The sequence below is a fragment of the Oncorhynchus gorbuscha genome, unplaced genomic scaffold (genome assembly GCF_021184085.1).
Source record: "Oncorhynchus gorbuscha isolate QuinsamMale2020 ecotype Even-year unplaced genomic scaffold, OgorEven_v1.0 Un_scaffold_65:::fragment_4:::debris, whole genome shotgun sequence".
Taxonomy (NCBI): Eukaryota; Metazoa; Chordata; class Actinopteri; order Salmoniformes; family Salmonidae; genus Oncorhynchus; species Oncorhynchus gorbuscha.
The window spans coordinates 100,442-126,185 of NW_025745472.1; the positions used below are offsets into that span (position 1 = coordinate 100,442).

The window sequence follows — 25,744 nt, forward strand, 5'->3', positions numbered from 1 at the left end:
CAATTACAAATAATTACTAGGGATTAACTCAAGATTCTCATTTACTATACCAAGGGAAAGGCAGGGTTGGTATGTCACCGACAGTAGGTTGATACAGTAGGTTGATACAGCAGGTTGATACAGCAGGTTGATACAGCAGGCTGATACAGCAGGTTGATACAGCAGGCTGATACAGCAGGCTGATACAGCAGGTTGATACAGCAGGTTGATACAGCAGGTTGATACAGCAGTGTGAAACCCTGTACAGACCCCCCCTGTACAGACCCCCTGTACAGACCCCCTGTACAGACCCCCTGTACAGACCCCCCCCCCCCCCCCCATGTGCAGACTCCCCTGTACAGACTCACCCTGTGCAGACTCCGCCTGTACAGACTCCCCCCCATGTGCAGACTCCCCCTGTACAGACCCCCCTGTGCAGACCTCCCCCTGTGCAGACCCCCTGTGCAGACTCCCCTTGTGCAGACCCCCTGTACAGACCCCCTGTGCAGACTCCCCCTGTGCAGACCCCCTGTGCAGACTCCCCTGTACAGACCCCCTGTACAGACCCCCCTGTGCAGACTCCCCTGTACAGACTCTCCCTCCACCACCCCACCCTAACCTCCCTCAGAGTGGAAATCAGGTTACTCTCTATCCATCTCTATAGCTCTCAGACTCTGGAGAGAACAGGGGATGACCTTAGAATCACTGGAGGTAGAGAGAGGTAGAGAGAGAGAGAGAAAGAAACAAACCCTGGTGCCAACAGCATCCTGCCAGCATCCTCATCCCTGTCTAGCTAACCCCAGACAGCATCCTCATCCCTGTCTAGCTAACCCCAGACAGCCTCCTCATCCCTGTCTAGCTAACCCCAGACAGCACGACTGCATGGCCAAGTCGTGCTTGGCCATGCAGTCGTGGGTGAACAGGGAGTACAGGAGGGGACTAAGCACGCACCCCTGAAGGGACCTTGTTTAATGATGGTGTTGGAGTCGTGCTTGGCCATGCAGTCGTGGGTGAACAGGGAGTACAGGAGGGGACTAAGCACGCACCCCTGAAGGGACCTTGTTTAATGATGGTGTTGGAGTCGTGCTTGGCCATGCAGTCGTGGGTGAACAGGGAGTACAGGAGGGGACTGAGCACGCACCGCTGAGGGGGCCCTGTGTTGAAGGTCAGCGTGTGTGTGTGTGCGTGCGTGTGTGTGTGTGTGTCTGCATACGTGTGTCTACCGTGTAAATCAACTGGGTCATGAGCTGATGAATTTCACACATCTGCCGGCTGCTCCTCCATAGCAACCATCGCCTGGGCCACAAACACGAGCAGTTATTTCTGCCATAACAGCTTCTATTCCGCTGGTCTGTGCGCTCGTCTCCGTGCGCTCGTCTCCGTGCGCTCGTCTCCGTTCGCTCGTCTCCGTTCGCTCGTCTCCGTGCGCTCGTCTCCGTGCGCTCGTCTCCGTGCGCTCGTCTCCGTGCGCTCGTCTCCGTTCGCTCGTCTCCGTGCGCTCGTCTCCGTGCGCTCGTCTCCGTGCGCTCGTCTCCGTGCGCTCGTCTCCGTTCGCTCGTCTCCGTGCGCTCGTCTCCGTGCGCTCGTCTCCGTGCCCTCTTTTCCGTGCGCTCGTCTCCGTGCGCTCGTCTCCGTGCGCTCGTCTCCGTGCGCTCGTCTCCGTGGGCTCGTCTCCGTGCGCTCGTCTCCGTGGGCTCGTCTCCGTGGGCTCGTCTCCGTGGGCTCGTCTCCGTGGGCTCGTCTCCGTGCGCTCGTCTCCGTGGGCTCGTCTCCGTGCGCTCGTCTCCGTTCGCTCGTCTCCGTGCGCTCGTCTCCGTGCGCTCGTCTCCGTGCGCTCGTCTCCGTGCGCTCGTCTCCGTGCGCTCGTCTCCGTGCGCTCGTCTCCGTGCGCTCGTCTCCGTTCGCTCGTCTCCGTGCGCTCGTCTCCGTGCCCTCTTTTCCGTGCGCTCGTCTCCGTGCCCTCGTCTCCGTGCGCTCGTCTCCGTGCTCTCGTCTCCGTGGGCTCGTCTCCGTGCGCTCGTTTCCGTGGGCTCGTCTCCGTGGGCTCGTCTCCGTGCGCTCGTCTCCGTGCGCTCGTCTCCGTGTGCATTCATGCATGTATGTAAGTAACATATGGAGTTATGAGATGTATATAAGAGTGTGTGGTCTACTTTGTCAAGTGTATGGCATGCTGTGGCACTTCACACAGTCAATACCAGTGTCACCCCTTTGGATCACCCTTCTATCAATCGTGGGAACACACTGCTTTACCATAGTGATCAGAGGACTGAAGGAAAGCAAGCTCAGGCAGTAACCACGACGATCTGAGGAATGCAGTCTTGTGTTAGATTATTCCTCGTATGATTTTTGAGGCCCTAGTCGAGCCTGTTCTTCTATAGATACACAGCTGGTCTATATTTCACAGGTTCTATGACTATGCCCCCCCCCCCTACCCCTCCTCCCTACCCCCCCTCCCTTACCCAGACCTCCTTATTTCAACTGGAAGGGTTTCCCTCCCCTCTCCCCTTCCCTCTCCCCCTCCCCCTCCCCTCTCCCCCTCCCTTACCCAGACCTCCTTATTTCAACTGGAAGGGTTTCCATCCCTCCTCCCTCCCCTCTCCCCCTTCCCTCTCCCCCTCCTCCCTCCCCTCTCCCCCTCCCTTACCCAGACCTCCTTATTTCAACTGGAAGGGTTTCCATCCCTCCTCCCTCCCCTCTCCCCCTTCCCTCTCCCCCTCCCCCTCCCCTCTCCCCCTCCCTTACCCAGACCTCCTTATTTCAACTGGAAGGGTTTCCCTCCCAGAACCCAGTGAAGCGGTACTGTGATGGGCTGAGATGGGACCTTGGTGCCCAGGTTTAGTCCTGAAAACAACAGATGGCTTTGTTTTCAGGGCTGCAGTGCAGTTGGTGCTGCCTGCCTGCCTGCCTGCCTGCCTGCCTGCCTGCCTGCCTGCCTGCCTGCCTGCCTGCCTGCCTGCCTGCCTGCCTGCCTGCCTGCCTGCCTGCCTGCCTGCCTGCCTGCCTGCCTGCCTGCCTGCCTGCCTGCCTGCCTGCCTGCCTGCCTGCCTGCCTGCCTGCCTGCCTGCCTGCCTGCCTGCCTGCCTGCCTGCCTGCCTGCCTGCCTGCCTGCCTGCCTGCCTGCCTGCCTGCCTGCCTGCCTGCCTGCCTGCCTGCCTGCCTGCCTGCCTGCCTGCCTGCCTGCCTGCCTGCCTGCCTGCCTGCCTGCCTGCCTGCCTGCCTGCCTGCCTGCCTGCCTGCCTGCCTGCCTGCCTGCCTGCCTGCCTGCCTGCCTGCGTTTCAAGTGTTAATGTCACATGCACAAGTACAGTGAAATGCCTTTCTTGCCAACTCAAAACCCAACCATAAACTAATCAAAAACAATATATTACTAGAAAATACACAAGGAGAAATAATAATAAGAAATATGAAGAACACAATAAAGTAAGTAAGCATACTTTATACATGAAATATTTAAAACGTGAGTTTACAATGTGCAGGGATACTGGAGTGATGGAGGTAGATATGTATTGGGGTAAGGTGACTATATACAGGGTTGGTACCATATTGACAATGTACAGGGATACTGGAGTGATGGAGGTAGATATGTATTGGGGTAAGGTGACTATATACAGGGTTGGTACCATATTGACAATGTACAGGGATACTGGAGTGATGGAGGTAGATATGTATAGGGGGAAGGTGACTATATACAGGGTTGGTACCATATTGACAATGTACAGGGATACTGGAGTGATGGAGGTAGATATGTATAGGGGGAAGGTGACTATATACAGGGTTGGTACCATATTGACAATGTACAGGGATACTGGAGTGATGGAGGTAGATATGTATAGGGGTAAGGTGACTATATACAGGGTTGGTACCATATTGACAATGTACAGGGATACTGGAGTGATGGAGGTAGATATGTATAGGGGTAAGGTGACTATATACAGGGTTGGTACCATATTGACAATGTACAGGGATACTGGAGTGATGGAGGTAGATATGTATAGGGGTAAGGTGACTATATACAGGGTTGGTACCATATTGACAATGTACAGGGATACTGGAGTGATGGAGGTAGATATGTATAGGGGGAAGGTGACTATATACAGGAAATGAGATAAACAGAGTAGCAGCAGCTTGTATGTGAGTGAGTGTGCGGGTGTGTAGAGACAGTATAAATATACGTGAATATAATGTTGGAGTGAAGGAGTAGGTGTTTGTGTGTTAGTTGGAGTGTGTGTGTGTGTGTGTGTGTGTGTGTGTGTGTGTGTGTGTGTGTGTGTGTGTGTGTGTGTGTGTGTGTGTGTGTGTGTGTGTGTGTGTGTGTGTGTGTGTGTGTGTGTGTGTGTGTGTGTGTGTGTGTGTGTGTGTTAGTTGGAGTGACTGTGTGTGAGTGTGTAGGGCCCTGTGAGTGGGTATAGAGACAGTATAAATATATGTGAATATAATGTTGGAGTGACGGAGTAGGTGTTTGTGTGAGAGTTGGAGTGACTGTGTGTGAGTGTGTAGGGCCCTGTGAGTGGGTATAGAGACAGTATACAGTGCCTTGCGAAAGTATTCGCCCCCCTTGAACTTTGCGACCTTTTGCCACATTTCAGGCTTCAAACATAGAGATATAAAACTATATTTTTTTGTGAAGAATCAACAACAAGTGGGACACAATCATGAAGTGGAACGACATTTATTGGACATTTCAAACTTTTTTAACAAATCAAAAACTGAAAAATTGGGCGTGCAAAATTATTCATGTGGGACCATGGTCTGTGTGATGTAGGTAAAGGCTTGAGTTTACCAGCAGGTAGGTGGCATTTACATTTACATTACATTTAAGTCATTTAGCAGACGCTCTTATCCAGAGCGACTTACAAATTGGTGCATTCACCTTATGACATCCAGTGGAACAGTCACTTTACAATAGTGCATCTAAATCTTAAAGGGGGGGGGGCGATGTCTCTTTGCTCATGCACAGGAAAGACGGGACAGGAAAGAATGTAAGACTGAGGCAGGATGGGCTTGAGAGCTGGCTTAGAGGAAGGGGAGTCAAATAGACAGGATATATTAGCATCTGGGACAGAGTAGCAGGCAGTTTACTCTGGGCACCGTACAGAAATAGCAGTCAGAAATAGCATTATAAATTTTCACATACCTTTGATGATCTTCATCAGAATGCACTCCCAGGAATCCCAGTTCCACAATAAATGTTTGTTTTGTTCGATAAAGTCTATAATATATGTCCAAATACCTCCTTTTTGTTCACACGTTTTGTTCACAAATCCAAATTCAAGATGCGCAGGCCAGATGTAAAGTCAAAAAATGTCAAACGATGTAATGAATCAATCTTGCGCAGCTACTTCTCACGGGTTTCGCGCCTGACTGAGCTCATGACATTCTGCCAGACCTCTTACTCAATCAGCGCTTATTCTCTCCTCCTTCACAGTAGAAGCCTGAAACAAGGTTCTAAAGACTGTTGACATCTAGTGGAAGCCCTATGAAGTGCAATATGACCCCATAGACACTGTATATTGGCTAGGCAAAGACTTGAAAACCTATCAACCTCAGATTTCCCACTTCCTGGTTGGATTTTTTATCAGGTTTTTGCCTGCCATATGAGTTCTGTTATACTCACAAACATCATTCAAACAGTTGTAGAAACTTCAGAGTGTTTTCTATCCAAATGTACTAATAATATGCATATCTTAAACTCTGGGCCTGAGTAGCAGGCAGTTTATTCTGGGCACCTTATTCATCCAAGCTACTCAATACTGCCCCCAGCCATAAGAAGTTAATTGTAAAGGACCACAGGAGAAGGCAGGTAGTTGGGTCCAGGGGCAGGCAGAAGGTCATACACAGGGGCTCCAAAACGGTAACAGTACAGGCACAGAAAAGGCTAATAATGTAGTACAGGAGATCAGGCAAGATGTTGATGACAGGAAATCCGATAGGCAAAAGTACAGGCAGGGAATAGGCAAATGTACAGGCAGGGAATAGGCAAAAGTACAGGCAGGGAATAGGCAAAAGTACAGGCAGGGAATAGGCAAAAAGCCATTGTTACTGAGATGGCTTTGTTTTCAGGGCTGCAGTATTATTAAATATTAAAGCATTAGCCCTCTTACTTCAGTCATACAAAAATCATACTTAAATCTGAACTGGTTCTCTGGCCAAAAACTATGATACACGGGAGGACTAATATTGAAAGAAACAGGGCTCCGAATAGAATGTGTATCAAAATAAACAATACCTCACAATGGTGGTGTGCAAAGCACTGAATTAAATAGTGTGTGTAAATGACATACAGGTGTGTGAACAGGTGATCAGAGTGTGAGTTGGAAGCTGACGTTACAAATATAAAGATCCATTCCATAAAAAAAAAATAGGAGGCCCCTTACACCTTACAAATTTCTAGCAAAGTGCATAGCATTAGAATTAAAAAGCCATTGTCAGATAATATTCATCCTAATCAGATAGTTTTTTTACATGGACAAATACATTGGAGATAACATAAGACAAAGGCTGGAAACAATAGAACACTATGAAAAATCTGGGAAACCAGGCCTGGTATTCATAGCTGACTTTGAAAAGGCTTTTGATAATGTGCGACTGGAATTTATATATAAATGCCTGGAAAATTTGAATTTTGGAGAATCTCTTACACAATGGTTTATAGTTCCGTATAATAACCCCAGGTGTAAAATAGTAAATAAAGCAACTTCTCAGAAAGTATTCAACTGTCCAGATGAGCGAAACAAGGTTGTCCACTATCGGCATATCTATTTATTATGGCCATTGATATCTTAGCTATTAAAATCAGATCCAACAGTAATATCAAGGGCCTAGAAATCCAGGGTTTAAAAACAAAGGTGTCATTGTACGCTGACGATTCATGTTTACTTTTAAATCCACAATTTGGATCCCTCCTCGGACACTAGACACTAGACTCGGAGGATCTGGGTGATTTTTCTAACGACCAAATGATGATAAATGTGCTATATAATAGAAAGTTAGCAAAAATAGGTAAGATCTTGCTACTGTGGAAAGGAAAATACCTGTCTATTTGTGGAAAAATCCCCATGATTAACTCTTTACTCATATCCCAATTACTGAATATGGCCTTGCCTACAACTAGCGACTTGTTTAAAAAAAAAATTATATGAGCAAAAGATATCCAATTTCATTTGGAACAGCAAGACAGACCAAATTAAACGTGCCTTTTTATATAATGAATATGAATTTGGAGGGCTAACATTATTAAATATTAAAGCATTAGCCCTCTTACTTCAGTCATACAAAAATCATACTTAAATCTGAACTGGTTCTCTAGCAGATTAGTAAGAATGTCTCACCCAATGTTCAAGAATGGCCTTCTTTCCTTTATTCAGATTGCAACCTCTCACTCTCAGTTATTTGAAAATTAAATGATCTCCCCCAAAAAATCGCAATTTTTAAAACAAACCATAGAAAGTTGGTTGCAATTTCTGTTTAATCCACCAGAAAAGACAGAACAAATATTATGGTTAAACTCAAATATACTAATTCATTTAAAAAAGGTATAATCTTTGTAAATGACATCATAAATAGGACAGGTGGAGTTATGTCACACATGCAGCTAACAAAAATATACAAAAAACATCTGCTCTGCTCAAAATAACAACAAACGAAGAGGAAGAGGCAAGTGGAAGGTGGAACTTGTCCATCTACCCTGCGTTAAATAACAAAATCGGTTCAAGAAAAGTATGATACAAAACAAGTATACGAGATTCATTTAAGGATCAAACAGTTGACAACTGTGACATATAAATTGCAAGATAGTTGGGAAGTTATTTTCGATGTACCGATTCCATGGCACACGGTTTATGAACTGATACACAAAACGAAGCTGGAATCAAAACTTTGTTTTTATATTTAAATTATTATATGGGGGACACACAACCATCCCAACTCTGCAGATTTTGCAGCGAAGAGACAGAATCATTAAATGGCATATATTATTATTATTATTATAATTTGTTTTGGTAATGTTCAAATGTGACTCACCACCTGGATTCGGTCTTATGGAGCAACATTTGTAATGACACAGAGCTACAAAATGGTATATCATACACGGCATTTTTGAGGAACTATGGGAAAGTAATTCTCTTTTGAAAGTTGATAAACTTGTAAACTCACTTTCGTGAAAATGGCCTTTGAATGTTTTGGTATCTCGTGAAGAGCGCCTCTTTGTCGACAACAATTTCATTACTCTTTTTTGCCGACGTTTACTGACACCGGCCATATTCAACGGGTGTTGTACACTTTAGCTTAAGACATGTCGCAGGCTAGCTAGGTAAACAATGTGTAAGATCACAAGTCATGTTGTTACTACCCTGCATGAATCTGCTTGGAGCTAACCAACCAGGTTCAATGTTAGCTAGCTAATGGAGCCAGCTAGCTAACATTAGGCTCTAACTTGCAACGCAAACAGTTCTGGGATACAAATAATATTGTCATACGTGTAACGCTAGCTAACGGAGCCAGCTAGCTAACGCCTAGTTTCCTGAAACGGGTCACATATGTAGCTTGTTTTTGGTTGCAGGTTCATGAATGGCTGAAGAATTGCAACATTTATCTGGAGCTAACTCTGCAAATAGCACTGCTGAGTGATTTAAAAAGTCCTAGTCAATCAATCAATAAAATAATAATACTCTTAGATTTTTGTATTTATTTTTAAACTGTGAGAATAAAAAGCTTCAGAACTTTGTTGAAACAGCACAGCAGAGTTGAAAAACATACAGTACCAGTCCAAAGTTTGGACACACCTACTCATTCCAGGGTTTCTCTTTATTTGGACTATTTTATACATTGTAGAATAACAGTGAAGACATCAAAACTATGAAATAACACCTATGGAATCATGTACTAACCAAAAAAATGTTAAACAAATCAAAATATATTTTAAATGTTAGATTCTTCAAAGTAGCCACCCTTTGCCTTGATGAAAGCTTTTGGCTGAGGCTGTCTATGTTCATAGTCAGTTGGTTAGAGTGTAGTTTGGTCATGTATGTATTAACATAGTCAGTTGGTTGTTGTGTAGTTAGGTAAAGTACGTATTTAAGTAGTCAGTCCTACTGTCTGTTAGATTGTGTGCAATCATGCATTGAGTCTGTCCATCATTGCTCCAAATCTATTTATAAAGCTGCCTGGCTTCTTAGTGTCTTGTCTCATTGGTGTGATTTCCTGCCCCGCCTCCACAGCCAGCCCCGCCTCCACAGCCAGGGCAGATTATTCTACAGCTAACTGCTACAAGTGTCTTTATATTCAGCAGTTCAAGAGGCAGAGGCACTCCTCTAGCCGTACCTTCTGTCGTCTGTTTGGAGACTCGCCCCTCTATTTCTCAGGGCGGGTCGCCACGGGTAGCCTAAGTCCGGAGAGGAAGAGTGACATCCCTGTAATCTAAGACCCACCCTCCTCCACCTCACCTTCATCCCCCCTTCACGGGGCTCTGCGGCTTACTCAGGAGGATAGGTGATGGAACATAGACCAAGAGACATAAAGTGGAGAGAGGAGGAGAGGGAAGAACGGGCGATGTAGAGTGAAGGCGTGAGGGACAGAGGAGTGTACAGAGGACTGTACGGAGGAGTGTATGTCATAGTGTGTTCCATTGCGTGTGAGGGGCCATGGGAGCAGTGCTCAGCTGGGTTATTGCAAGCCTCTACACTGTGGTGGTGGAAACAGCTGTGATTGTGGGACTCAGGAGTGTAAGTTACAGCGCAGGAAAACTTTCTGTTTAGCCTTATCTTCAGCCTTATCTTCAGCCTTATCTTCAGCCATAGCTTTAGCCTTTTCTTCAGCCTTATCTTTAGCCTTATCTTTAGCCTTATCTTCAGCCTTATCTTCAGCCTTATCTTCAGCCTTAACTTCAGCCTTATCTTCACCCTTATTTTCAGCCTTATCTTCAGCCATAGCTTCAGCCATAGCTTCAGCCTTATCTTCAACCTTATCTTCAGCCATAGCTTCAGCCATAGCTTCAGCCTTATCTTCAGCCTTATCTTCAGCCTTATCTTTAGCCTTATCTTTAGCCTTATCTTCAGCCTTATCTTCAGCCTTATTTTCAGCCATAGCTTCAGCCTTAGCTTCAGCCTAATCTTCAGCCTAATCTTCAGCTTAATCTTCAGCCTTATCTTCAGCCTTATCTTCAGCCTTATCTTCAGCCTTATCTTCAGCCTTATCTTCAGCCTTATCTTCAGCCTTATCTTCAGCCTTATCTTCAGCCTTATCTTCAGCCTTATCTTCAGCCTTTTCTTCAGCCTTTTCTTCAGCCTTTTCTTCAGCCTTATCTTTAGCCTTATCTTTAGCGTGTGTGTGACATTAGTGATGGCTTCATCTTGATAACTACTGTGTTGTTAACTTTTGCAGGTTTTTTTCACAGAGAAAGTTGTCATTTTTGAACGTAAAGTGTGTTTGCTCAGTATGTTTGTAGAATATACATGTACATTGAATGAGAAGGGGTTTTAGAGAGAGAGAGAGCAGCTACACAGCTGTGTTTTCAAACCTTTAATATGGATGTGTAGTGGCTTCTGCAGTAATGGTTGCACTACATGGCCAAAAGTATGTGGACACCCCTTCAAACTAGTGGATCTGGCTATTTTAGCCACACCCATTGCTGGCAGGTGTATAATAATCAAGCACACAGCCATGCAATCTCCATATACAAACACTGGTAGTAGAATGGCCACCGTCGTAAGATGCCACCTTTCAAACAAGTGAGTTCGTCAAGTTTCTGCCCTGCTAGAGCTGCCCCGGTCAGCTGTACGTGTTGATATTATGAGGTGGAAACGTCTAAAAGCAACAACGACTCAGCAGCGAAGTGGTAGGCCACACAAGCTCACAGAATAGGACCATGAGTGCTGAAGCACGTAGCGCGTAAATCGTCTGTCCTCTGTTGCAACACTCACTACCGAGTTCCAAACTGCCAATGTCAGCACAATAACTGTTCGTCGGGAGCTTGATGAAATGGGTTTCCATGGCCGAGCACAAGCCTTTCATGCATAAATTAATTTAAACGCGATCACAACGCGTAGGTTAAAATCAAAACAAGCTCTGAACTAATTGTATTAATTTGGGGACAGGTCAAAAAGCATGAAACTTTTATGTCAATTTAGCTAGTTAGCTTGCCGTTGCTAGCTAATTTGTCCTGCGATATAAACATTGAGTTGTTATTTTACCTGAAATGCACAAGGTCCTCTACTCTGCCAATTAATCCACACATAAAACTTTTTATTGCGATTGGCAACTTTTCATAAATTAGGTGCATAACAGCCACTGACCTCGTTCGTCTTTCAGTCACCCACGTGGGTATAACCAATGAGGAGATGGCACGTGGGTATAACCAATGAGGAGATGTGGATACCTGCTTCTATAAACCAATGAGGAGATGTGGATACCTGCTTCTATAAACCAATGAGGAGATGTGGATACCTGCTTCTATAAACCAATGAGGAGATGTGGATACCTGCTTCTATAAACCAATGAGGAGATGGCACGTGGATACCTGCTTCTATAAACCAATGAGGAGATGGCACGTGGATACCTGCTTCTATAAACCAATGAGGAGATGGCACGTGGATACCTGCTTCTATAAACCAATGAGGAGATGGCACGTGGATACCTGCTTCTATAAACCAATGAGGAGATGGCACGTGGATACCTGCTTCTATAAACCAATTAGGAGATGGGAGAGGTAGGACTTGCAGTGCGATCTGCATCAGAAATAGAACTGATTGTGATTCTACTTTAGCCCTGGGCAACGCAGACGATTGTTGACGCGCGCACGAGCAGTGTGGTCAGCCTGTGCGATCACCATGCGCAATGCCGAGCGTCAGTTAGAGTGGTGTAAAGCCTGTGAGATCACCATGCACAATGTCAGTTAGAGTGGTGTAAAGCCTGTGAGATCACCATGCGCAATGCCGAGCGTCAGTTAGAGTGGTGTAAAGCCTGTGAGATCACCATGCACAATGTCAGTTAGAGTGGTGTAAAGCCTGTGAGATCACCATGCGCAATGCCTAGCGTCAGTTAGAGTGGTGTAAAGCTTCCACCATTGGACTGGAGCAGTGGAAACATTCTCTGGAGTGATGAATAACGCTTCACCATCTAGCAGTCTGATGGACGAATCTGGGTTTGGCGGATGCCAAGAGAAAGCTACCTGCCCGAATGCATAGTGCCAACTGTAAAACTTGGTGGAGGAGGAATAATGGTCTGGGGCTGTTTTTCATGGTTTGGGCCCCTAGGCCCCCACAATGACATTCTAGACAATTCTGTGCTTCCAACTTTGTGGCAACAGTTTGAGGAAGGTCCTTTCCTGTTTCAGCATTGCAATGCCCCCGTGCACAGAGTGAGGTCCATACACAAATGTTTTTTTGAGTTGGGTGTGGAAGAACTTGACTGCTTGCACAGAGCCCTGACCTTAACCCCATTGATCACCTTTGGGATGAATTTGAACACCTATTGCTAGCCAGGAAAATCGCTCAACATCAGTGCCCGACCTCACTAATGCTGTGGCTGAATGGAAGTCTCCGCAGCAATGTTCCAACATCTAGTGGAAAGCCTTTCCAGAAGAGAGGAGGCTGTTATAGTAGCCAAGGGGGGAACAACTCCATATTAATGCCCATGATTTTGGAATGAGATGTTCGTCTAACAGGTATATCTTTCTCTGATTTACTGAATACACCGGGCCTGACGTTATATCTTTCTCTGATTTACTGAATGCATCGGGCCTGACGTTATATCTTTCTCTGATTTACTGAATGCACTGGGGCCTGACGTTATATCTTTCTCTGATTTACTGAATGCATCGGGCCTGACGTTATATCTTTCTCTGATTTACTGAATGCACCAGGGCCTGACGCTATATCTTTCTCTAATTTACTGAATGTACTGTGATGTATGTAGAGTTATCTGAGCCTCTGCAAGATCATCTTATTGCTATCAGACTCTTAGCAATGTTAAGTTACCAGCGGAAAGCCTATCTCTCTTCTTTTTCTCTCTCTGCAGACCCAGGAAGCTCTAGAAGACTCGGAGGGACTGCAGAACACAGAGGGATTACAATTAGAGGTGAAGGAGGTGGATTTGGGACCCGGCGACCCCCAAGACTGTAGCCAGGACGAGGTGAGGAAATGGAGCGTTGGTGGGAGTGACATCACCTCGTCGGAGGAGTACTTTGACTCGTGTTCATGGAACAGTGACACGTTGTGTGACACGCTGTCGGACCTGAGCGCGGACAGCAGCGAGGACTCTCTGTCTGCCATACTGGGGGTGGAGGACGTACACACGGGATGGAAGAACAACAGCCACCACACCGCTGGGCACTGTAGAGCCAGACACACAGCAGAGAGGAGCCAGCACAACCACAACACAGAGAACACAGAGACTCACATATGCAGACCCAGCACAGATACAGCACAGAGTCAGCCTTGCAACACTGAGATAACAAACACATACATAAACACAGAGAAATACAGTGTCGAGATTCATAACCAACAACACGGCACAGAGAAACTCTCAGAGAAGAAGAGACACAAGCACAGCACAGAGACAGATACCCAGCGTAGCACAGAGAAACTCTCAGAGAAGAAGAGACACAAGCACAGCACAGAGACAGATACCCAGCGTAGCACAGAGACAGATACCCAGCATAGCACAGAGAAACTCTCAGAGAAGAAGAGACACAAGCACAGCACAGAGACAGATACCCAGCGTAGCACAGAGAAACTCACAGAGAAGAAGAGACACAAGCACATAGCACAGAGACAGATACCCAGCGTAGCACAGAGAAACTCACAGAGAAGAAGAGACACAAGCACAGCACAGAGACAGATACCCAGCATAGCACAGAGAGAGATACCCAGCGTAGCACAGAGAAACTCACAGAGAAGAAGAGACACAAGCACAGCACAGAGACAGATACCCAGCATAGCACAGAGACAGATACCCAGCGTAGCACAGAGAAACTCACAGAGAAGAAGAGACACAAGCACAGCACAGAGACAGATACCCAGCGTAGCACAGAGACAGATACCCAGCATAGCACAGAGAAACTCTCAGAGAAGAAGAGACACAAGCACATCACAGAGACAGATACCCAGCATAGCACAGAGACAGATACCCAGCATAGCACAGAGAAACTCTCAGAGAAGAAGAGACACAAACACAGCACAGAGACAGATACCCAGCGTAGCACAGAGACAGATACCCAGCGTAGCACAGAGGCAGATACCCAGCGTAGCACAGAGAAACTCACAGAGAAGAAGAGACACAAGCACAGCACAGAGACAGATACCCAGCATAGCACAGAGACAAATACCCAGCATAGCACAGAGAAACTCACAGAGAAGAAGAGACACAAGCACAGCACAGAGACAGATACCCAGCATAGCACAGAGAAACACAGCACAGTGGTTCATGTCACTCAAATCACCGGCCATCAGAAAACACTAATACACCAGACGGAGTCCCACAGACAAAAGTCCCACCTCGACATCTCACAAAGCACAGAAACGTTTACGCAGAGAAACAGCACAGAGACACAAACGCAGAGCAGCACAGAGAAATGGTGCACAGTGTTAGCCAACACAGTTAGAACAGGGAAAGAGAGCACAGGGTTAGCCAACACAGGGATATGTAATCAACATAGCATGGATATACAACATATAGATCTGCTGTCCACTCTGCACAGTGTAGAGAAACATAATTCACAAATACACAGCAGTCACCTGGAGCAGGTAAGCCTTGCCAGCCAGAATACGTGTAGTACCAACAGACAGGTGAAACACAACCAGCACATTGTAGAGAGACACTGCATAGACACACGCAACACAATAGACACACACAACGCAACAGACACACACTGCATAGACACACACAACACAACAGACACACACTGCATAGACACACACAACACAACAGACACACACTGCAGACTCACACACAACACAGCCGAACCAGACACACACTGTGAACTTATTGCAGAGCCCAGTACTGACACACAGTTTACAGAAACACACACCACAGACACAATCTCTATGTACACACAACGCACAGAGAGGATTAGTCCACCCACCTCAGAGACAGAGAGTAGTCCACCCACGACAGAGAGGAGGAGTCCACCCACCACAGAGAGGAGGAGTCCACCCACCACAGAGAGGAGGAGTCCACCCACCACAGAGAGGAGTAGTCCACCCACCACAGAGAGGAGGAGTCCACCCACCACAGAGAGGACTAGTCCACCCACCACAGAGAGGAGGAGCCCACCCACCATAGAGGCAGAGAGGACTAGTCCACCCACCACAGAGAGGAGGAGTCCACCCACCACAGAGGCAGAGAGGACTAGTCCACCCACCACAGAGAGGAGGAGTCCACCCACCACAGAGGCAGAGAGGACTAGTCCACCCACCACAGAGAGGAGGAGTCCACCCACCACAGAGGCAGAGAGGACTAGTCCACCCACCACAGAGAGGAGGAGTCCACCCACCACAGAGAGGAGGAGTCCACCCACCACAGAGAGGAGGAGTCCACCCACCACAGAGACAGAGAGGACTAGTCCACCCACCACAGAGGCAGAGAGGACTAGTCCACCCACCACAGAGAGGACTAGTCCACCCACCACAGAGAGGAGGAGTCCACCCACCACAGAGACAGAGAGGAGTAGTCCACCCACCACAGAGAGGAGTAGTCCACCCACCACAGAGACAGAGAGGAGTAGTCCACCCACCACAGAGACAGAGAGGAGTAGTCCACCCACCACAGAGACAGAGAGGACTAGTCCACCCACCACAGAGACAGAGAGGAGTAGTCCACCCACCACAGAGGCAGAGAGGACTAGTCCACCCACCACAGAGGCAGAGAGGACTAGTCCACCCACCACAGGGAAGGTCCATTCAGCCAGTCCATGTGTGGGTATCCCCAACGGACCTGACACAAAGACCCAGCCTCAGACCTTTCTCAGGGCTACAAAGACTCATGTTGAGGCATGCGGATCATGTGCCCACTGCCAGGAAGAGCACAAGGTGTGTGTCACAACCAGAAACTCAGCAGAGCCACCTGAACCGTCGGGGACAGAGGAGACGGTGAATGGGTTCTGTTCAATTATGTCTTCCGTGGAGGCTGGACATCCTTTTGAGGTGGGACTTCCTGTAGAGGTGGGACTTCCTCCCTTGCAAGACACCCGTGGGCCCATACCTCTTTCCAACATCCTGTCACCTGATCTGTCTCTCTCACCATCGCAAAACAGGAAGGGGATCAACCAATTGGAATCCCAGTTAGCCTCACCGGTCCCAGCTCCTGGGCTGGGCGTTGAAGGAATGACAGAGATACGAACACAGAGCGTTAGTTCACGACCACTGAAGAACGATGCCGTTCAAACCCAGGGCCTAATCCCTGAGCTCCAGGACCAGAGGGGCTCCAGCACAGAGACACCCAGGGACAATGAGCCCTCACCTGGGGAGAGTACGAGGGATGAGGGCTGGCTGGGGGAAGGTTACACCTCCGTAGAGCTCCAGCCTGCTTCTGCTCATCCCCAGTCTGACGCTGTGGGGTGGAGTGAGGAATGCCTGCCCACCCACCCACGCTCCCTCCCCCACATAGACTGGCCGCCTCTCTCTGACAGGTCAGGATCAGAAGACTCAGAACACTCACAGCTGTTATCAAAGACCTCGACAAGAGAGGACAGGACAGGACCAACCCATTCCCTGTCTGGGGTGAGAGAGGAGGAGGAGGAGAAAGAAGAAGATTGTCATGTTTACAGTCAACAGGAACAGGCAGTAGAAAGCACATCCTGCCCTGAATCAGCACAGCCAAACACTGTTAAAACAGCAGAGTTCTCTGACCATACAGACACTGACTCTGTTGGGTATGTTGGGCTGTCAAGCACAGAGGAGACAGAGGATGCTATATTCCCCAACAGTCCTACAGGAATCTTCGTAGAGATCACTAGTGATCTGTATGTTGATCTCTGCACACAGGGTGTTTCTAGTGAAATGGGCCAAGGGTCAAACCAACCTACAGAGACTGAGCCTCTTCAGGGAGACAGCACAGAACCACCTGCCTTAGATCAGGAGACTGTACCACTGAGAAGGATAGAGATAATTGTGGGAACAGACTTTTCTGTTACCATAGGAACAGACTCTCCTGTTACCGTGGGAACAGACTCTCCTGTTACCGTGGGAACAGACTCTCCTGTTACCGTGGGAACAGACTCTCCTGTTACCGTGGGAACAGACTCTCCTGTTACCGTGGGAACAGACTCTCCTGTTACCGTGGGAACAGACTCTCCTGTGTGTAAAGAACAAGTCCATAGCCGCCGGGATCACCTAGAGATCCACCACAGGATCCCTGAGTCTCCCTCTCCCTGCCCTGTGCCACCCTCAATCATTTCTCTGTCCTCCCTCTCTGACTCCAACAACCACACCAAGGCCAGTGAAAGGTTGTGGTCAGGGTCTCTCTGTATGAGGGGTCAGATGCCAGAGCAGTGGTCCTCTGAGGTAGAGATAAAGGTAGCCCACCAGAGCAGGTCAAAGGAGTGTGGGGATAAAACTGATGGGGAGTCCCCTTCCCTGACCGAGCCCGCAACATTAACCTCGAAATTCCTGGGGGAGACCAATGACACCCTGGACAGCGCTCTTGAAGACCCCCCTGAGGATTCTGAGAAGTTCCTGTCCCTCGTGGACTACCACCCTTCCTGGTGCAGTGATGACTCAGCCGTGTCCTGGCTGGAGGATGAGTATCCCTTCAGCCTGGCTGAGGTGGAAGAGCTGGAGAGGCTTCAGAGAGAGGGTTACAGAGACGCCCCTAATCAGAACCATACAGACTGGAGAGGAGACATCTCTAACCATACAGACACTACAGACTGGAGAGGAGACATCTCTAACCATACAGACACTACAGGGTGTAGGGAGGCTAATTGTGCTGCAAACAGTACAACAGGCCTCTCTGAACCCTTATCTTCCTACCTGGAGACCAGAAGCCTGCTATTGGACAGTGCTGAGAAGGAGAAGGGCCAGCAGCCCATTCCCCACCAATCCCCCAAGCCTCCCTGGGACAGAGACAGACAGGAGTGTAGCAACTCACCTGAGACTTTAGGATTAGAGGACAGTTGGTTTACTGAGGAGGACAGCTCATACAGATCCTCCCTCCAGACCAGCCCTCACCCTACCCTCCTGCAGCAGGATCGTGAGGTGAGGATCGTGAGGTACCCCTATCCCGGCGTCAGTCTCAACCTGCTCTCACTTACTAGCCTGGAAACCATCCTAGAGGCTGATCCCGACCACTTCCTGGACAACTCTGGGACAGTGGAAGATGAGACTGGGGATGAGGAGGAAGATAAGGAGTGGAGAAAGATTGTTAGGATAAGGCCCACTGAGGAGGACCGAGGCACCGTTCTTCTGTCTGGTGACATCATCATATCCTATGTGCCCACTTTCAGCATGTCGTCGTGTCGCCCTGAGGACTTGTCCAGTATCGAGTCGCCAGAGCACCAGCTGGTCTTGTCGACCTTTGACCCCGATGACCCCAGGGTCATGACCTTACCACACGACAATGACACCTCGGGCAGCGAGAGATGCTCCAGTCCCACCCCCACCTCTGTGTCCTACGATTTTGACACCACCAGCACTAACAGTGAGGAGACGGAAGAGTCCATCCTGCCTGTCTCGGGGGGGAACGCCAACCTCCACAAACCCATGAAGAGCAAGTCTAAAGGAGGCCGGGCGGGGAGCACCAAGAGCTCCAAGTTCTCAGTCTTCTCCAAGATGCCTTCCTTCAGGAAGAAGAACAGTCTGAAGAACACCAAGGTGGACAGCTCGCCCAGGGACTCACCCGACCTGGGCCTGGGAAGGGAGCTGGGGGGAGACACCTCAGACAACGACAGTGTCTTTTTGACGGTCCAGCAGGCCTTCTCCTCTGGTCCAGTGGGTTGCTACGAGACAGAGGAGGAGGACTACAGCTTCTTCCCCTCCACACCTCGCACCCGCCTGCTCTTCATGGAGGAGCCCAGCAGCCCAGACACCCCTCTGATCTCCCAGCCCGGAGGTCTCAGACACAATCAGACTGGGGCCCCCGAGGACCTGCACGGCTACAAGAGGAGCAAGAGCTCTGACAGCCTCAACCTCCGAATGCGCTTCGCCCAGGCCCACAAGTCCTTATCCAGCCTGTTTGAGTCTCGCTCTATGGATAAGGAGAACGAGGAGGAGCAGGGAAGCGTTGAGACAGGGAGTGAAGGGAAGGTGGTGCGGGCCAAACAGTCCTGGAGGAGGCTGAGGGCCAAAGAGGCTGAGCTGGTGAGGAGGACTCTGTCTGTCCCGGTCGAGGATGGGGTTGAGGGAGAGGACGGTGGGGGTTTGAGGTCGCCCAGACAGATCCACAGAGACTATGCATCCTGCTCGGCCTCAGGCTCAGTGCTCAGTGTCCCTGGGTCCCCGTCTTCTCTCAGGGCTCTGAATCTCACCGACCACTTCACCAAGAAAGGCCTACAGGACAGTCAAAGAAGGTCCGGGGCCAACACCCCACAGGGCTGCAAGTTGGATGGCGAGAGGAGGAAAGGGAAAGTCCCGCCCAAAGATCTGTCAATCAACTTCTCAGACTCCAGACCGCCGTACTCGCAAGACTCTGAGGCTCCGCCCGCAAATGAATCCAGCCCCCTGTCGCCCATGAGCCCCGCCTCCCTGGCTGCATTATCCAATCAGCTGTCCTGGGCCCCAGGGGGAGGCTATGAGAGCAAAGAGTCTAGCATGGTAGCTACACCAGATACCCCAGTGAGCCCCAAGCCCCACAGCCCCAGACCTGCTGCCCAGCACAGGTCTATCTGCTACCCCCCCACTGTCTCTGCCCGGGCCTCAGTCCTTTCCCTGCTCTTCATGGGCCAGTCAGCCAGTGTTGAGGGCCTGTCTGACCCGCCAGTGAAGCCCAAGACCCTGAAGCCCCGAGCTGGGCCGTTAGACTCCTCCTCCCTCAGTCCATTGGAGGAAAGAGAAGTGGACAGTCTGCTTACACCCATGTTCTTCAAACAGTTTGAGGTAAGGCACAGCTATATGATAACAAAGCATTTGTCTGACGGATTGCATGTGTTTTGTTAAGCTGATTCTCCATGGCAGGCAGGGATGGCCTTGTGTGTAACTGAAATAACTGACAATAACTGATAATAACAACTGGCAATAACTGAAAACAACTGAAAATATTGAAATAACTGTCAAAACTGATAACTGATATAACTGATAATAACTGATAATAACAACTGGAAATATTGAAATAACTGTCAAAACTGATAACTGATATAACTGATAATAACTCATAACTCATATAACTGAAATAACTCATATAACTGATAATAACGGGTATAACGATACAACCAGTAATAACAGAAATAACTGGAATATCCTATATTCGCCAATAATAACTGATATACCTGCTAATGACTGATACAACAGTTATATCAGTTATTATCAGTTGTATTAGTTATTATCAGTTATTTCAGTTAACCGATAACTGATATTATTGATATTACCGAAATAACTGATATTAACTGGAATAATGAAAATAACTTAAACCTGATAATAACTCACACAACTGAAATAACTGATCACTGATAATAACTGAAAATAACTTAAATAAAGCATAATAATCGATGATAATTGATAACTGAAAATAACTGATATGACCGATAATAGCCGATATAACTGATAATAACTAATTTTAACTGATATTACTGAAATAACTGATGTAACTGAAATAACTGATATTAACTGAAATAACTGGTAGAGATACTCTGAATGATCGGCTATGAAAAGCCAACTGACATTTAACCCGTCGTCCGGGTTTGAGAGGGTTTGGCTGGCAGGGATATCCTTGTCTCGTCGCGCACTAGCGACTCCTGTGTCGGACTGGGGGCAGTGCACGTTGACCAGGTCGCCAGGTGTACCGTGTTTCCTCCGACACATTGGTGCGGCTGGCTTCCTGGTTGGATGTGCATTGTGTCAAGAAGCAGTGCGGCTTGGTTGAGTTGTGTTTCGGAGAACGCATGTCTCTCGACCTTCGCCTCTCCCAACTGCGACCTGGCCAAGATAAAGCAAAGCAGTGTGACAAAATCCTCAACACAGAGTTACACATAAACAAACGTACAGTCAATTACACAATAGAAAGTCTATATACAGTGTGTGCAAAATAAGTAAGATTAGGGAGGTAAGGCAATAAATAGGCCGTAGTGGTGAAATAATTACAATTTCGCATTAATACTGGAGTGATAGATGTGCAGAAGATGATGTGCAAGTAGAGATACTGGGGTGCAATGGAGCAAAACAAACAACAACAACATGGGGATGAGGTAGTTGGGTGGGCTTTTTACAGATGGGCTGTGTACAGGTGCAGTGATCGATAAGCTGCTCTGACAGCTGACGCTTAGAGTTAGTGAGGGAGATATAAGACTCCAGCTTCAGTGATTTTTGCAATTCTTTCCAGTCATTGGCAGCAGAGAACTGGAAGGAAAGGCGGCCAAAGGAAGTGTTGGCTTTGTGGATGACCAGGGAAATATACCTGCTGGAGCGCGTGCTACGGGTGGGTGTTTCCTATGGTGACCAGTGAGCTGAGATACGGCAGGGCTTTACCTTGCAAAGACTTATAGATGACCTGTCAGTTTAACATCATGATAGAATGTCCTGACTGTCAGTTTAACATCATGATAGAATAACCTGACTGTCAGTTTAACATCATGATAGAATAACCTGACTGTCAGTTTAACATCATGATAGAATAACCTGTCTGTCAGTTTAACATCATGATAGAATGTCCTGACTGTCAGTTTAACATCATGATAGAATAACCTGACTGTCAGTTTAACATCATGATAGAATAACCTGACTGTCAGTTTAACATCATGATAGAATAACCTGACTGTCAGTTTAACATCATGATAGAATAACCTGACTGTCAGTTTAACATCATGATAGAATGTCCTGACTGTCAGTTTAACATCATGATAGAATAACCTGACTGTCAGTTTAACATCATGATAGAATAACCTGACTGTCAGTTTAACATCATGATAGAATAACCTGACTGTCAGTTTAACATCATGATAGAATGTCCTGACTGTCAGTTTAACATCATGATAGAATGTCCTGACTGTCAGTTTAACATCATGATAGAATAACCTGACTGTCAGTTTAACATCATGATAGAATATCCTGACTGTCAGTTTAACATCATGATAGAATAACCTGACTGTCAGTTTAACATCATGATAGAATATCCTGACTGTCAGTTTAACATCATGATAGAATGTCCTGACTGTCAGTTTAACATCATGATAGAATAACCTGACTGTCAGTTTAACATCATGATAGAATAACCTGACTGTCAGTTTAACATCATGATACAGCAGCCATGTTAACCCCTGCTCCATCAAGAGGATGAGGGAAGGCCAGGCAGGGTGCACTATGGGATAAAGTGTTGACTGTCTTTGGTTAGTCTTCTCTGAAACAGCCCAGCCATCCTTACACAGCAGGCAGCTGGGAGGGGGACGGTGTGTTCAAGCCCCCCCTAGTGGAGTTTGCAGGAAGCACCCAGCAGTGATCCAGGCATGTTTTGTTTAGATGGGAAGCAGCCAGGGCCGGACTACTGCATTTGGGGCCCCGGGTCTCCTATCTCCAGGGGGCTCCCCCAAACAGCTAACTTGCTGTATTTCAACACATTTTGACATGGGGCAGAGAGAAAAAAAATGGCTCAATGTTATTCTACACATTTTGTCATGAGGCTGGGAGAAAATGTTCCTGTTTTAAAGCTAGCTTCCTTCAATTCGACACATTTTGCCATGGGGCAGAGAGAACAATTGTCTTTTTGATGTCATGTTTTTTTTTAGAGCAGCAGATAGCCTTGAGTTTAGGGTGGTGGGCCTTGGGGCACACACACCCACAGGGAGTGGGTCACCAAGATATGAAGAATAGCATGAGGTTAGGATAATTAGGTTAAGGTTAGGATAATTAGGTTAAGGTTAGGATAACTAGGTTAAGGTTAGGATAATTAGGTTAAGGTTAGGATAATTAGGTTAAGGGTAGGATAATTAGGTTAAGGTTAGGATAATTAGGTTAAGGTTAGGATAATTAGGTTAAGGTTAGAAAAAGGGTTTAGCAAAAAGGCAAACATTATTCAAACATTTAACTTTTGACTTCACTTTGACATTAGCTGCACCCCTTCTAACCATGACCAAGCAGACAGGGACACAGAAGCTAAACTAAACCATCCCTTCTAACCATGACCAAGCAGACAGGGACACAGAAGCTAAACTAAACCATCCCTTCTAACCATGACCAAGCAGACAGGGACACAGAAGCTAAACTAAACCATCCCTTCTAACCATGACCAAGCAGACAGGGACACAGAAGCTACACTAAACCATCCCTTCTAACCATGACCAAGCAGACAGGGACACAGAAGATAAACTAAACCATCCCTTCTAACCATGACCAAGCAGACAGGGACACAGAAGCTACACTAAACCACCCCTTCTAACCATGAGCAAGCAGACAGGGACACAGAAGATAAACTAAACCATCCCTTCTAACCATGACCAAGCAGACAGGGACACAGAAGCTAAACTAAACCATCCCTTCTAACCATGACCAAGCAGACAGGGACACAGAAGCTAAACTAAACCACCCCTTCTAACCATGACCAAGCAGACAGGGACACAGAAGATAAACTAAACCATCCCTTCTAACCATGACCAAGCAGACAGGGACACAGAAGCTAAACTAAACCATCCCTTCTAACCATGACCAAGCAGACAGGGACACAGAAGCTACACTAAACCATCCCTTCTAACCATGACCAAGCAGACAGGGACACAGAAGATAAACTAAACCATCCCTTCTAACCATGACCAAGCAGACAGGGACACAGAAGCTACACTAAACCATCCCTTCTAACCATAACCAAGCAGACAGGGACACAGAAGCTAAACTAAACCATCCCTTCTAACCATGACCAAGCAGACAGGGACACAGAAGCTAAACTAAACCATCCCTTCTAACCATGACCAAGCAGACAGGGACATAAACCATCCCTTCTAACCATGACCAAGCAGACAGGGATAAAAGCCACTAAACCATCCCTTCTAACCATGACCAAGCAGACAGGGACACAGAAGCTACATTAAACCATCCCTTCTAACCATGACCAAGCAGACAGGGACACAGAAGCTACACTAAACCATCCCATCTAACCATGACCAAGCAGACAGGGACACAGAAGCTAAACTAAACCATCCCTTCTAACCATGACCAAGCAGACAGGGACACAGAAGCTAAACTAAACCATCCCTTCTAACCATGACCAAGCAGACAGGGACACAGAAGCTACACTAAACCATCCCTTCTAACCATGACCAAGCAGACAGGGACACAGAAGATAAACTAAACCATCCCTTCTAACCATGACCAAGCAGACAGGGACACAGAAGCTACACTAAACCACCCCTTCTAACCATGACCAAGCAGACAGGGACACAGAAGATAAACTAAACCATCCCTTCTAACCATGACCAAGCAGACAGGGACACAGAAGCTAAACTAAACCATCCCTTCTAACCATGACCAAGCAGACAGGGACACAGAAGCTAAACTAAACCACCCTTCTAACCATGACCAAGCAGACAGGGACACAGAAGATAAACTAAACCATCCCTTCTAACCATGACCAAGCAGACAGGGACACAGAAGCTAAACTAAACCATCCCTTCTAACCATGACCAAGCAGACAGGGACACAGAAGCTACACTAAACCATCCCTTCTAACCATGACCAAGCAGACAGGGACACAGAAGATAAACTAAACCATCCCTTCTAACCATGACCAAGCAGACAGGGACACAGAAGCTACACTAAACCATCCCTTCTAACCATAACCAAGCAGACAGGGACACAGAAGCTAAACTAAACCATCCCTTCTAACCATGACCAAGCAGACAGGGACACAGAAGCTAAACTAAACCATCCCTTCTAACCATGACCAAGCAGACAGGGACATAAACCATCCCTTCTAACCATGACCAAGCAGACAGGGATACAGAAGCTACACTAAACCATCCCTTCTAACCATGACCAAGCAGACAGGGACACAGAAGCTACATTAAACCATCCCTTCTAACCATGACCAAGCAGACAGGGACACAGAAGCTACACTAAACCATCCCATCTAACCATGACCAAGCAGACAGGGACACAGAAGCTAAACTAAACCATCCCTTCTAACCATGACCAAGCAGACAGGGACACATAAGCTAAACTAAACCATCCCTTCTAACCATGACCAAGCAGACAGGGACACAGAAGCTAAACTAAACCATCCCTTCTAACCATGACCAAGCAGACAGGGACACAGAAGCTAAACTAAACCATCCCTTCTAACCATGACCAAGCAGACAGGGACACAGAAGCTAAACTAAACCATCCCTTCTAACCATGACCAAGCAGACAGGGACACAGAAGCTAAACTAAACCATCCCTTCTAACCATGACCAAGCAGACAGGGACACAGAAGCTAAACTAAACCATCCCTTCTAACCATGACCAAGCAGACAGGGATACAGAAGCTAAACTAAACCATCCCTTCTAACCATGACCAAGCAGACAGGGACACAGAAGCTAAACTAAACCATCCCTTCTAACCATGACCAAGCAGACAGGGACACAGAAGCTAAACTAAACCATCCCTTCTAACCATGACCAAGCAGACAGGGACATAAACCATCCCTTCTAACCATGAC

At 47.4% G+C, this 25,744-nt stretch overlaps 1 protein-coding gene across 3 annotated transcripts in view; it reads left to right on the forward strand.

Moving 5' to 3' along the window:
- Positions 1–25,744, forward strand: part of LOC124019065 (rho guanine nucleotide exchange factor 4-like) — a 163,127-nt gene that overhangs the window by 41,973 nt on the left and 95,410 nt on the right. Inside the window, exon 2 of one of the 3 annotated variants that reach the window (XM_046334421.1) lies at positions 12,991–13,104. In XM_046334421.1, coding sequence (XP_046190377.1) covers positions 12,991–13,104 — 114 coding nt within the window. Of the gene's footprint in view, positions 1–12,990; positions 13,105–15,706; positions 20,004–21,486; positions 21,538–25,744 lie in introns of those variants that run through there. The other 2 variants (XM_046334419.1, XM_046334422.1) reach the window with 2 other exon arrangements.